This window comes from Artemia franciscana, chromosome 11, assembly GCF_032884065.1.
Source record: "Artemia franciscana chromosome 11, ASM3288406v1, whole genome shotgun sequence".
Lineage (NCBI taxonomy): Eukaryota > Metazoa > Arthropoda > Branchiopoda > Anostraca > Artemiidae > Artemia > Artemia franciscana.
In genome coordinates, this window is record NC_088873.1 from 35,565,990 (window position 1) to 35,579,822 (window position 13,833).

The window sequence follows — 13,833 nt, forward strand, 5'->3', positions numbered from 1 at the left end:
GCGAAGAAAGTGTTGCACAGTAAGCAACGAAAAATTGTCTTTGCATCTCTTTTGGGGGCATCCTCTAGGACGAGAACCATGTACATGGCCTTGAGAGGCTATTTTCAGGAGGCGAATGCTAACATTACATTATAATTATGAATTCTCAGTATAATGAGCTTTTTTGGTGGTTTATCAGGATGATTTCTGACATATTTATAATCAGATTTCACATCTTGACCACAGCAAAGAACCCTCTCTCGCTTTTTTTAAGCTATGATAATAAAATGTTTCCAATCAACACTTCAGGTCATGTTCTGCTTCTCAGGTGAATTATTTAATCATTTGATTTAATTTACACTACTCTAATGATTGATTTAAATAAAGTATGTCACAAAACCAGATGGACAGAGATAGGCTCATTAGCCATATTTCATCATCATCTTACACCTTCATAAGATGTTAATTAACAAGGGTATTTAGTTTCAGTAAACAGCTTATTCTCTTTCTTCTATGGAGGAACTCTACGCAATTATAGATTAGTTTTCTAATTAGTTAAAGGTGCATCGGAAACGAATAAATGTTTATTCCATCAGACTACAGTCGTTGACATCCTTGGTATAACAAACTATCAGAATAAAAGACGAAAATTGAAATAATTTAAGACTAAAAGTTCTATAGGTTTATTGCCATACAGGGCTAATACAATTATTATTAAGAGTTGAAAAATTAAAATACCAAGATACATCTTGGGATCACAGGTTGACTTCATTCCAGTCGAAGAAGTTCCACATCAAAGGTCAAAGTTGCGTTTGGCGGAATAGTGCAAAGGAGTTAAGGAAAATAGAGCTCAAAACACTTATCCATAATAAAATCGTTGTGGCACTTTCGTTTGGTAGCAGCTTGCGACAGAGGTCATTACAATGCAATGCCTACTTACCATGTTGACACTACAAAATATGCTTAATTTACATAAGAGTCAGGATATTCAAGGAACAATAGGAGTAAACTATGTTTTTCCTTCCCTACAAGATCTACGCAATCACTACGAAATTAGTCTTTGGTTTCAAAGCGCAGTAATAAGGACATGTATTGACCTTCTATGCATATCAAATATCTCTGTGGTTGACACAAGAAATGAACAGCTAATTAGCAATGGCCAATAGCTTCATCTACTTAAATAATGAGTATACCACAAATCCATCATATTGGAAATATACCATTAATTTTCACCTCACAGTTAATGTGCCATCACTAAGTAACTAGTCTTTTACAATCTTCTTTGATGTTAGTCAAAATATTGCGTTCTCAAACCATATTGGGTTATTTTTATCATGTTCATGGTATTTCTCTTTCCAAAAAATTGTTGCACCTTCTAGGATTTGAGATGAACCCTAAATAAGATTATTGTAATTCAAAAGAGTTTTACATAAGATATTGAACATTTCTCTTCCGATTTCTCAGGCTATTGTTAACGGCTTATTTGCCCCTAAAATCATATCCAACCATCCCAACTAACTTTCAGCTGAACCATCTAATTTTTGAAAATTTAAAAGAGATTAAAACAGTGCTTATTTTCAAACTGCTTTTAAAATCATCGCAAATTTTACTAAATACATGCCATACTTGAAGAAACTATTATCCCTTGAAAAATACAGAATGTTTTTTTCTGAATGGGCACTGAAGCTTTATTAGATAGAAGTAACGAAAGTGTTAGTTATTGGATATTACTCTGAACATAGCAAATTGCACGTTTTCAAGCAATCAGCACCAACAGAATTTTGTAAATTCCTTAACCAATTCCCTCGAGTTTACTTCAAAAGTTTACCAATGAGGTAAACCCTTTCTAGATTAACACATGACACATCGTAACGCATTCCGTGGAGTTTAGTAGAAAAAAAAAATCAGCACTGTCTATGTAATTTTTAAGTCTTGGGTAGAGACAATTTTAAATTATTAATAATTATATTTTTACAAAGATTTAAGCCTGATCTTTTATAAAAGTTATTTCCATTATAATATTTTTTTTAACTATTTAGTGATTACTAATCTATTCTAATAATTAGTTGAGCCTTTAAGTTCTTTTTTATTAGGTAATAAACATTACAATGCTCACAAAGTTCGGTTTCCAAAAGTACCTATAGAAAACGAAATATCACTTAATTTTATCTCCCTCTGTATTTTTTTCAATTATTTTATAATAGATATTTAATGTATTAGACATGTCAATAAATAGTATAGCGACTTTATATACACATGTAGTCTATATAATACTAGGTATATATTTAGAAGTTTATTTTAAGAAGGGGGGCTACTTTGTCTAAACCCCAGACAACAGAACACCAAATATAAGACAGTGTGGAAAACATCTCCAAAGTTTGATTATTTTTTGAAAGAACTGTCTAAAGTAGCCCCCACCCTCTCTCTCTACACTTCATCGGTCAAAGGTCAAGCTTTTAAGCATAATTCCGGCTAAGTTCAAATTTGACTGGAAATGAGAAGGGCTTCAAGTTGTAATTCTAAACTAGTACCTTTTAATTGCAGGACATTTAAAAGATTTTCATGTTCACTGTATTATCTAAAATATAAGAAACACATTTAACAATACCAAAAATAGCATTAAAATAAGATCAGTTTAAGGATTACTCGACCTACTTGTGGCCTAGCAGCAGAACAGCCTACTTGTGCCTCTAGGAACACGCCGGACATAAAAGCACAGTACAAGAAAGAGACTTCCAATACAAGTATCCAGTATATTAATTGTTGGCCACATTGTATGTTCTGGCAGCAAGGTACAGAACCATAGAGTGGCCAAATTTGAAACACATGGTTTTGGAGGAAAAGGGTATTCTCCCCTGAGGGGATGAGCCATAGCTTGAGGACCGTTAAACAAGGCCGATTTTCTATCTTGGGATAACCCAGTGTTCCAAGTAAATACAATTTTTAGTTGACCAATCTTCCACAATAGGAAGACTGGTTTCCCTCACCCAAACACAAAAAATCAATAAAAAGGGAATCCTTTGGTCTTCCATGGGAAGGAAAATTTCCAGGGGTGAACTCTCCAGGAGAAATCTTGTACTGGATTCAACAGAATTTCTAAACCAAGTTTTTTTATTTGTTTCACTTTTTTATGTCAACTCAATTTTGCACATGGATATGTTCTGGGGAAAATTTTCAGCAGGTTTAGATTTCCAGTGAAAAGTTCACAGAAGGGGAGATTTCTGGAGTGATTGACAAAATTATTTGAAATTCAATTTTTTTTCAAATATAAGTATGTATGCTAAGGAGAATTTTTCAGGCTGAATTAACTGCAAAAAATTTTACAAAAGGAGGAGGAGGAGGACTTTCAGAGGATGAAATTGCCCAGAGGAAATATTACAGAAGGGGATATATTTTATGTGGGGGGAACTTTCCATTGAGAAGTTTCCTGCAAGGGGAAGGAATTTTCTTGAAAGGTGAGCCATATTTACCAGCATTATTTGAAAAAACAGTAAACTTAACTCAAAGCAAACATACATTATTCCATATATGAAGGGGTTACCCGCTCCTCTATACACTAAAGTTTGACTATTTGTCCCAATTTCTTAAGAACGAGTCATGAAGCACATGGGCCATTTAATTAGAATAGGAAGTTTTTTTTAAAGTGCTAAAAAACTTAGCATTAAAAGCGAGATATTGAGGAGGTCAACTATTTCATATACAGGATAATTTATGTTCGCTTTTAGTTTTAATTTTGCACCTTATTTTCATTGAAAAAACTTAATTTTTACTAAATTGCATTCAAAAATGTGACTGTATCTTTTTTTATTAGATTCATACCTTCTTGGTTGGCCGGGTTATCAGAGATCAGGGCTTATTCGGTGAGAAGAGGGTCAAAATCTCTAAGGAAAATTTTGTGTTTTCTCCACGGGAAGGGGTGTTTCAGATCAATCTGGGGGAGGATAGAATATACCCCTTTGTATCAAGGCATATATATAACAAAAAAGTCATCTAATCTATTAATTCAAAGTTAATTCCTCCAATCATGGATCTTTAGTTTCTATGGAGTGTGAGATTGGATAGTTGATATGCATTAATAAACAATAGATAACCTACTGAAAAAAAGAAATCAAAATTGAGGTGCAATACAGGGTGCTAGAAAAGGATATACTCCAGGATGGCCTTTTGAGCCATAAGCATAGTCTGGTGTGCAGATAAGTTTAGCTCTTTGACCAAGGGATAATTGGGCTACTCCTTCATCCCAGCCCCGGATGACTTCACCCATTCCAAGGGTGAATTTGAATGGTTGTCCACGAGTCCTCGAGGAGTCAAAAACTTTTCCATTGTCAAGCGTTCCAGTATAATGGACAACAACTTTTTGTCCAGTCTTAGGGAATGTAACACCTGAAAAGATATGCTGTATCAAATATCTTAATCTATTATTTGAACAAGTCTAAACACTTAAATCTTCAAAATGAGCCAAAAGATTTGCCTAGTGGGACATGGGTGCATGGCTCAGTACAGTTGACTCAGGAAAGCTATTTGATAAGTACCATTATATTATACTAGCTGTTGGGGAGGCGCTTCACGCCACCCCAACACCTAGTTGGTGGGGGCCCCTCCAAGCCCCCCGCGCGCATAAGTCGTTACGCGCCATTGTAGTTGTGTCCCTGTGTCCCACCTATGAACATAGATATATATATATATATATATATATATATATATATATATATATATATATATATATATATATATATGTTTTTAACTATGTAAAACTTGCAAATATGCAACATTCTTTGCTGTCCCATTGTCTGTGCATATAAATAGATTGTCAGGTTTACTGACTCTTGAGCATGCAATATATAATTGTCCATGAAAAAAAAAAATCCCTATTCAGATCTATACCTCATTATTCTAATGATTGCCCTAGCAAATATGACATAAGTCGACAAACATCTTCATGACAACATAATGCTCAATCCTCATAATTGGGTCATTCTACAAACATCACGTCAGTCAACACACAAACATGACGTCGGTACACAGACAAATCTGATATCCCCCCCCCCCCTATGAATGCATTATGTCATCATTCATAGGCCTGGTCTTTACAGGATGAATATCCTTGCTATACTCTCCCCACTCCAAGGCACTTTAATCTGTTTTAAATTCATCTTGAAACATAGCATGAAGGAGGGAGAACAGTGCAGAAAAAACCTAACATTATATAGGGGCGCCAAACAGTAAAGTATAAGTCTAATTAGATCCTGGACCAGTAGCTTTTTGCTATCTTAGATAGTTGCTCAGCTAGGCCAATAATAATTTTGAGAATCAGCCAAAATTAGGGCCCAAGAAGGTATTTTCTGGTTCTCAAAGCCACTTCTTTCATACTTGTCATTAAAAATAACAAAAACAAGTCTTTGCAACTGAAAGTATGGAGCAACATTAAAACTTAAAAGCCACAGAAAATGTTCTGTAGATGAGGCAGGCTGCCCCTTACTCAACCTTTGCTCTTCATACTAAAGTCTTAAAGAATCTTTAAAATGCTTCTCATTCAAATTCTACAGCCCTTATGTTTGAGCAGTCTTTTTTGAAAGATTGTGAAAAAACACAGATTTGAGAGTAAAGAGCAAGGGTTGAGGAAGGGGAGACCCCATCATATACAGAATTTTATTCTTGTTTAAGTTTTAATGTTGCTCCTTACTTTATTGAAAAAGCTTGTTCTTTTTTATTTAATTTCAAAAACAGATCTTTTCCACTGAAAGTATGGAGCAACACTAAAACTTAAAAACCAGAGAAATTGTCTTATACATGAGGCAGGCTACCCCTTACTCACCTTTACTCTTTATGCTAAAGTCTTAAAAAAATTCTTTAAAATGCTTCTCATTCAAATTCAACAGCTCTTGTGCTTGAGCAGTCTTTTTTGAAGAATTGTGAAAAAAGATAAATTTGAGTGTAAAGAGCAAGGGTTGAGGAAAGGGAACCCCCCTCACATACAGAATATTTCTTGTTTTAAGTTTTAATGTTGCTCCTTACTTTCAATTGAAAAAACTTGTTCTTTTTTTTATCTAATTTCTAATCATGTTTCAAAACATAACAGAAAATTCCTTCCCTCACCTATGTAAAATATCCCCTGGAAATTTTTTTTCTGCAGAAGACACCACCATGTGGAAAATTCCCAAAACAGCAAAAAGCTCTGTATATTCCCAATAACAAATACTATATGTGAACAATGGATAAATTGCAAAACATACAATCTTCCCTGGGTGATATGAGGTCAAATCATCCCCAAAGGCATAGTTACTGCACCTTTCTACTATGCTGAATTAAATGGCTATTTCAAAAAGTTGATTGGATGTCTTTGGGGGAGGGGGGAGCACAAGAGGGGTGCTGGTTGTCAACCAAATATTTTGGCAAGTTGAAAAGGGCAAAAGAACTTTTGATTTCCATTCAAATAAGTCCTCTCCCAATCTTCTAAAATCATTCAGTACAAGCACCCTCGCAAAGAGACATAATCATCATTTTCAAACAAAAAAAAGAAAAAAAAATGTTTTTCAAAGTGTTTAACTTCTGAAGGATAAAATTAAAATTAGTGAATCATCCAGGTTGCAGTGTTAGCCACCAACCTAGTATGAAATGATTAAGTCCCTTAGTAAAAACTACAATAACCAAAAACTCCTTAAAAACAAGTCAAATCAAAACAAGAAGTATGCTAAACCCCTAAATGAGAAACTTACTGTCCCTTGGCTTGAACAACAAGGAAAATAGATTGACTTGAAAATCAAGAAAAGTGAATCAACAATGATAAACTGCACATATGGCATCTTTTTATCATGTATTTGGAATAAGCATAAAAACCAATTTTTTTGGTGTATCCATTATTACAAAAATACTCTTTTTTGGAGTTTCAATTACTGTTGGGGTGAGTTGCTCCTTACTTACAGTTCATTACCACAAACTGCTTGATACTTTAAAGAATCAGTGAAGACAGGTCTATATTCTTTAACTCTAGAGAAATGTTTTGGGCAAAAATTAGTTGAACAGTTTCACTGTTAATGAAAATTATTGAGCTATACAACCACAGTTTTCAGTCCAAACTAGTGTTTGAGGTCTTTTTGAAAATGAAATATACTCCTCCATCGCCACTTAGTCAAATTTGACCTTAAGCAGCTCCATTGATTAAACCTAGTAGAATAGTTAAGCCACTGACTACCCTGCTGGGCAGTTGAGCTTGAATACTTTGACTTCCAGGTACACAGTAAACCAGGAAACATGAGCAACAACACACATGCCATGTTTCAATTGGAAACATTTGATAAAATAGTGACTTTTATTTTATATTGCTTAATGTTAACAAAATAAATGAATTTTGAGGGATTTTGAGAATTCAAGGTGCAAAACTAGGCTTCAAAATTAACATAATGAAGATTAAGTTGCAAGCAGGAAGAAATGATGGCAAAAAGGTGATATCAGGTAATGAGAATATTGAGTTGTGGGAAAAGTCAAAGTTATGGTCAATTGTAGAAAAAGCCAAGACAGATTGTCCAATTTAATGGGCATAAAGTGCAAGGTTAATGGGCATCAAGTGCAATTGGGTACCATCACAAACATTTGTACCATAATACAAAATAAGATTTGAGTATAAAAAGCCACAATCCTGATAATGGCCAAATATAGCTCCTAAACATGGGTGCTTTGCAAGGCTGATAAAATTTGCTAAATGTTTTCCAGGTAAACTATCTAAGCAGTTTTAGGTTTTAATTTGACTGAGCATAGAACAAACAATAAGCCATACAGAAAAATATAATGTCATACCCTCAAATTCCTCTCTACAAAAGGTTGAAAGCCTGAATTACAACAAATTGACTGAACTTACAGTTCCTTACTTACAGTTCATTGCCACAAACTGCTTGATAATTTAAAAAATCAGTGAAGAAAGGTCTATATTCTTTAACTCAAGTTACTGAGCTACACAACCACAACTTTCAGCCCCAACTAGCAATTGGGAGTCTTATTGAAATTAAAATATACTCCTCCACCACCACTTAGTCAAATTTGACCTTAAGCAGCTCCATTGATTAAACCTTGTAGAATATTCAAGCCACTGACTAGCCTGCTGGGCAGTTGAGCTTCAACACTTTGAGCAGAGAATCTTGGCCTATTCAAAATTAATAACCACTCCCAATTTGTAAAATTTTGTCCTCATGATCACCCCCAAGACATAAATTGAAGACAAAATTATTAAATATCTATAGTTATCTTACCTTTAAATTAATTCACACCCCAACCTTTCAGATTATGATAAAATCCTTTAGGTAACTGTAGGACTTGAAAGTTTTACCTCTTCTTTTTGAGGGGATTTTGTCTTACTGCTTCTATTATTCCCAATTCAAAAAACTGCACAAAGGCAACAACCCTACCAGCAATTACAAGCAATGGTCACTGCAAATTTCTAAAGCAGGGATTTTTCTAGTAGGTGATGCTACTGGTTGAAAAGTAAATTTCCTTGTTTTAATACACTTAATAAACATACCAACAACCAAAGAAAATTCTACCCTTGATTCTATCTGCACAAATAGACATACTTTCTATGGCACATTAGGTCATTTGCCCTTTAGGGAGAAGCTACCCTGTTTGTTTATTAGTGAAACCCCTGCCCAGATTTAATCATATTTTTCCTGTTACTGAAGTCTCTTATGGGAAAAAATGAAATATTTTTGAAATGAAATGAAAAAAAAAGTAGTATTTAAACCTATGTCTTTATATTACAAATACAAAGTCAATGAAGTGTTTCTATTAAGCCAAACCATAATATGTCTTGAAAAAAAAATATCAATTTCTATCTTTAACAAGAGCAATCATATTCTTTCTTCCTCTATGAATGTTCTGAGTGGAGCTCCTCAGGGAAGTGTTTTGAGTCCTATACTATTTAATATCTTCATCAATGATGCTCCTTCTGTTATCAACAGTAAATCAACTCTTTATGCAGTCATCCCAAAACTTCATGGACTAGCTTTGTCCTGTGAAGATCATGCCCTACTACAAAATAATCTTGAACTGCTGGGTCAAATGGCTGAGGCCTGGCTTCTTGAATTCATTATTGTTAAGTACCAAATCATTCACTTTGGTAAACTGAATCCTTGCCACCCTTATTATTTCCAAGGTCATCTACTCTCCTCTGTAAATAATGAACAGGATCTTGGTATCATTTGAGATTTGCTGTTGGGGCTAGTTTAACCCTTGGACTGATTAAGTATACTATTTCTATCAGTTACCCTGAAGTCATAAGTCTTCTGTATAAGGGACTTGTGCATCCTAAGCTTAAGTTGGAATGTCTCTTGCCTCTCCATATTTTAAAAAAGACACAAAAGTTCTTGAAGATACACCAAGACATGAAACTAAATTGATTTCTGGCATGTAGAAGCTCTCCTGCCCTGCAAGACTATCTAAGTTGAATCTTTCTGCATTTGTTTGCAGGAGATATAGAGGGGTTGCCATTTTAGCCTATAAGTTACTGAAAATTAACTTGTAGAGTAACAAATAGCCTACTTTCCCAGTATTATTTCCTACTGTTGGTACCAACTCAAGAACTAGAGCTCATCACCTGAAACTTGTCAAACAGTCTATAATATACTTGTCAATGCTGAAACCATTGTTTTCAAACAAAGGCTAGATGGTGGGTGGTCCTCTGGAGTGTAAACTGAATTGGGGGATGCTATTAGACAGGAAAAAGTAGCCTAAAATGGTAAAAAATGAACTCAGTATAAAACTCAAGACTTTATTCTGGAGCTCAACAAGGAAAAATCCTTAGATTGGTCCTAGCTGTAATTTAACTTATGGTAATAGTCAATTTTAAATTACAGAAGCACGTAAAAGTACTTTTGAGACCTTTCAAACAAGAACTTAGCAAAATTGTGACTCAATATAATTTCCATACCTAGCCTACCATGTTTGAGCTTCAGATATTTTGACCAAGTTTCAATTTCCCAACACATCGTGTCCATGTACATCAAAGGACAGTGCTCTTTAGAAGGGGTGGTAGAAGATCTTCTCAAAGTAGGTTATATTTTATGATTAGTCTCAGCTGTCAATTGAAAATTTAACACAAACATCTAGTAGAGAAATATACTTTTAAGGCTATAGTCTATCAGGACAATAATAACAAAAAGTTACCATCTCCAGCAAGAAAAGTTTCTACTTTCACTCCCATGTTCAGGTTAACAATCTTGATAGCCTTACAAAAGAAATACCGGGAATTGTGCTTAACTTATTCCTTTCTTCATAAAATGAATTTAGGAGATATTGAAATCCCTATGCGGTCATTGTTTTTAATGTCCCGGTCTGAGTTGTCGACAAAACAAATATTACAAAATTACATTGACCATTATAATTCAGGGTACATAAGCTGTTAAGGTGAGATATTTTTTCAACTATAAACTTTTTTTATTGATATCCTCATAATCCTCTGCTCAATCTTCTTGATAATCTTCATCACTTATGGATTTTTTTTTTTTTTTTTTTTTTTTTTTTTTTTTTTTACGGAGATAAAGATTGAATTGGAACTTTAATAAAAAAAAATTATTGGTTCGCAGTTTGATTCCATGATATTTCCGCATTGTTTGTAGAATTCTAAGAAGCTTGTTCTTCAGTGAAACTTCAGTTAGCATGAGTTTTTGTTAAAAAAATTCAAATTGTTCACTACAAGCTGTAAATACCATAGGTGGTAAAAGACTATTGACAGCCGTCTAAATTGGTCTTTTATTTTCTGAGGAGTACTTGAAAACTTTCGTTTTAAAAAGGAAGTATCCTGCTATCTTACGCTGGTTTTGTGAATCCAGTCTAGGAACTAATGCTGTCAAAAAGAAGTATCGGCAACATCTCAGCAATGGCTTGAGTTAATGAACCAGATTTACCCTGGGCTCCCACTACAGTTTCATCCAAAAACGATCTGTCTTACAAGATCTGTCAAATTTACTCTGTTTTTTGCCGCAAGTTTCTGCATCAAAACTGTTCAACGACTGCGTTGAAATGTTTTTACTGAACTGTTGAAATCTGTTGACTCCGTTATGTTAAATCGAAAGCTCTGCAGAACCATAAACTGCAAATAACTGAGAAACTAAACATGCTTATCAAAAGTTTCAATTAATACTTGATAAAAAACATGAGGGTCCTGCCCTTTTAATACAAATTTTAATTGGCGAGTCCCGGGGAAATATTATAAGAAAATAAGCCAAGGACATAAGACATATATTCTTGATTAGGAATAGTTAGCCTAGGTTATTACAGGTTAGCCCTTTAAATATTTTTCTTGGCTTCTGGAATTTGATTTTGCCTATTCCTATACATATGCGTTGTAAATATTATAGGATAGGATCCGGGTTGTCAGAATAGTGTATCGGTAACATTTCAGGAACAGATAAAATTATTAGGAAGAAAGTCTCGGGGTATTTTAAACTAAATCAAAAGACCCCATGTATGGCCGGTTTGTCAAAATGATATATCTGCAATGTCTCAGGAAAAGATAATACAAAAATATTCAAAAACAGAAAGGGGTATTATAAAAAATTTTTTTAGCTACCGCTCAAAGACTAAGCATGGATAATTTTCCTAGAAAACGAATCTAATAATGCCAAGACAGCTAACACGAGAACTGAATGTAAAGAATTAAAAAACTCAGCTCCCTTCCTTTCCCGATAAAGAAAATCCTAGAAATACGCATGATAATTAATCTACAGTAAATTATGCAAGCAAGACCATTGAAAGATCTAGTGAGGACTTCACCCCACCTTTTGGCTTCAAGAATGCCCTGGACAAAAAAAGTTTGATGAGTAACTAACGATAAACTTGGTAACTAGAATGCTTAGATAATTTTAGATACTCTTAACACAGTTCAGAAACATTCCAAGTTTTGTACCAAACTTGCACGTGACCCAAAACTGAAAAGATAATAAAATTTTTTATAAGGGTTACCTTTATAAGTAAAAAAAAAAGTGCTTTCTGAAGAGAAGGTTTACGTATTATGTAAGTTTGTGTAAGACTATTTACAGAAATAATAACAACAAGCATTACTTTATAATCTTTTATAATACAAATACAATTCTTTTGATGGCATTCAGTTTTCTGAAAAGTCATTAAGAATTTCACGAAAAACAGTTAACAAACGTTTGGTATTTTCTTGGATAGGGCTATTCCACTAGTTAATAGGAAAAAATACCCAAAAAAATAAAGGTCCTGCATCAAATTTTGTAGACAATTTTTATGGCTCAAAAGAAGAGTATAAAATAGGTAAAATTCAAGGAAATATTTTCCTTGCCAATAAGATTAAGGTTTTGACCCTCCATAGCGCAATAATACCATCTAAAGCCGCAGATTATTGTGAAACCTAATATGAGATCTGTTCTAAAATTAATAGGTTGCCCCTTTATGGTATAATGTTTTGTGGCAAACTTCAAACAGTCCCGCCACTTCGTGGATCTCTCTCCCACTATTTATGAAATTCTGACTTTTCCTCTGTTGCAGTGTTGATTAAGAGTTAACACTAGAAATTTTTGTATTTGCTAAAATTTAATCCTAGTCCCCCTTTTAGAAATCCTAGATAGGCCACTCAGTTAAGTCATATCTGTGAGATGGAATAGTAGCGAACCACTTCGCCGGCTCACCATTTTTCATTCTACTTGACCATGGAGCCTTTCGAGGGGGAATAAGTGTATTGTGATTCCATTTTGAATTGTATTGTATTGAATAATAATAAACTTCTAAACTTCTAAACTTTCCCAATTATGAAGAATACAAAATTCGCACCTTTATTCAGTGACTGAAAATTATACACTGTACAGCTGACGGGAGATTAAATGGGAGGAGCTTTTTTATATGCTTTTATTACTGAGTATGACTCTACAGGCTAAATTTATCTACAGTGACCGGAACCCACTATGTGCATCCAGGTTATAAAATGGATTCTTAGTAACATCTCAGGATCATCTAACGGAATAAAATTGATAATTTCAGGGTATGTTAAACTAGATTAAAAGACCCTATATGCCTCCAATTTGTCAAAATGATGTGTTTGTAATATTTCAAGAACGGCTAAGGGTATCAAGTTGAAAGTTTAGGGAATATTGGAGAGGATTTTGAACAAAATCAGAAAACATCATTTGCATCTATGTTGTAAATATAATGTGATTGTAATATCTAAGGAGCAGCTAGATATATTCAATTGAAACTTTCAAGAAATTTTAAGGATGATGTTCAATCATATCTAAGGAAACTATTTGCAACAAGTTTGCCATAATGGAACATATGCAGTATCTCAGGGACAGCTTAAAGTTTCATGTTGAAACTTTCAGGGGATGTTGAACTAAATCAGAAGATTTATCTGAGTGCGGATTGTACATCAAATGCATCTATAGTATCTCCAGGACACCTAAGGATTCTAATTTGAAACGCTGAGGATGCTTTTGAACTAAATAAAAGACACTGTGTGTGTCCTGGTTGTCATAATGGCGTAGATACAATATCTCAGTAATGGCTAAGAATATGAACTTGAAGCTTTCAGGGAGTGTTGACAGAATGTTAAATTAAAGAAACAGACAGTACATGCAGCGTGGTTGTCAAAAGAACGCATCTGTAATACCTATGGTACAGCTAAGGGGATAAACTAACGGTTTAAGGAACCCAATTGAAACTTTGATGGAAAATTGGACGGGGGTAAATTAGATTTTAAGTTATGGCCTAGGTGGGGTGGGGGCAAGGGAAGTTTATCAAGGATGATAATTTTTTCGAGAAACATGCCGCTCTGATCTTTAGTGCAAAACCCTTTATACTACTACAACTATCAACTCGTTATAACACCAATATGCCTGAGGCCAACATAGT

The 13,833-nt window shown here is 34.2% G+C and overlaps 1 protein-coding gene across 1 annotated transcript; it reads right to left on the reverse strand.

Moving 5' to 3' along the window:
- Positions 1–646: 646 nt before the first annotated feature.
- Positions 647–10,290, reverse strand: LOC136033141 (peptidyl-prolyl cis-trans isomerase Fkbp12-like). Its single transcript, XM_065713782.1, has 3 exons — positions 10,132–10,290; positions 4,128–4,362; positions 647–802 (listed from the first exon to the last, which is right to left on the reverse strand). The coding sequence occupies exons 1-3, from the start codon at positions 10,166–10,168 to the stop codon at positions 748–750; spliced, it is 327 nt and encodes a 108-aa protein (XP_065569854.1). The 5' UTR covers positions 10,169–10,290; the 3' UTR covers positions 647–747.
- Between the last annotated feature and the right edge of the window lie 3,543 nt (positions 10,291–13,833).

What these genes read in the sequence shown, in the direction of transcription:
- LOC136033141 (XM_065713782.1), bottom strand. Translation starts at nt 10,168, where the DNA reads ATGGGAGTGAAAGTAGAAACTTTTCTTGCTGGAGATG. An exon ending in AACTTTTCTTGCTGGAGATG is followed by an intron (nt 4,363 to 10,131) that starts GTAACTTTTTGT and finishes ATATCTTTTCAG; the next exon opens with GTGTTACATTCCCTAAGACT. An exon ending in TCAAAAGGCCATCCTGGAGT is followed by an intron (nt 803 to 4,127) that starts ATATCCTTTTCT and finishes ACTCCTTTGCAC; the next exon opens with TATTCCGCCAAACGCAACTT.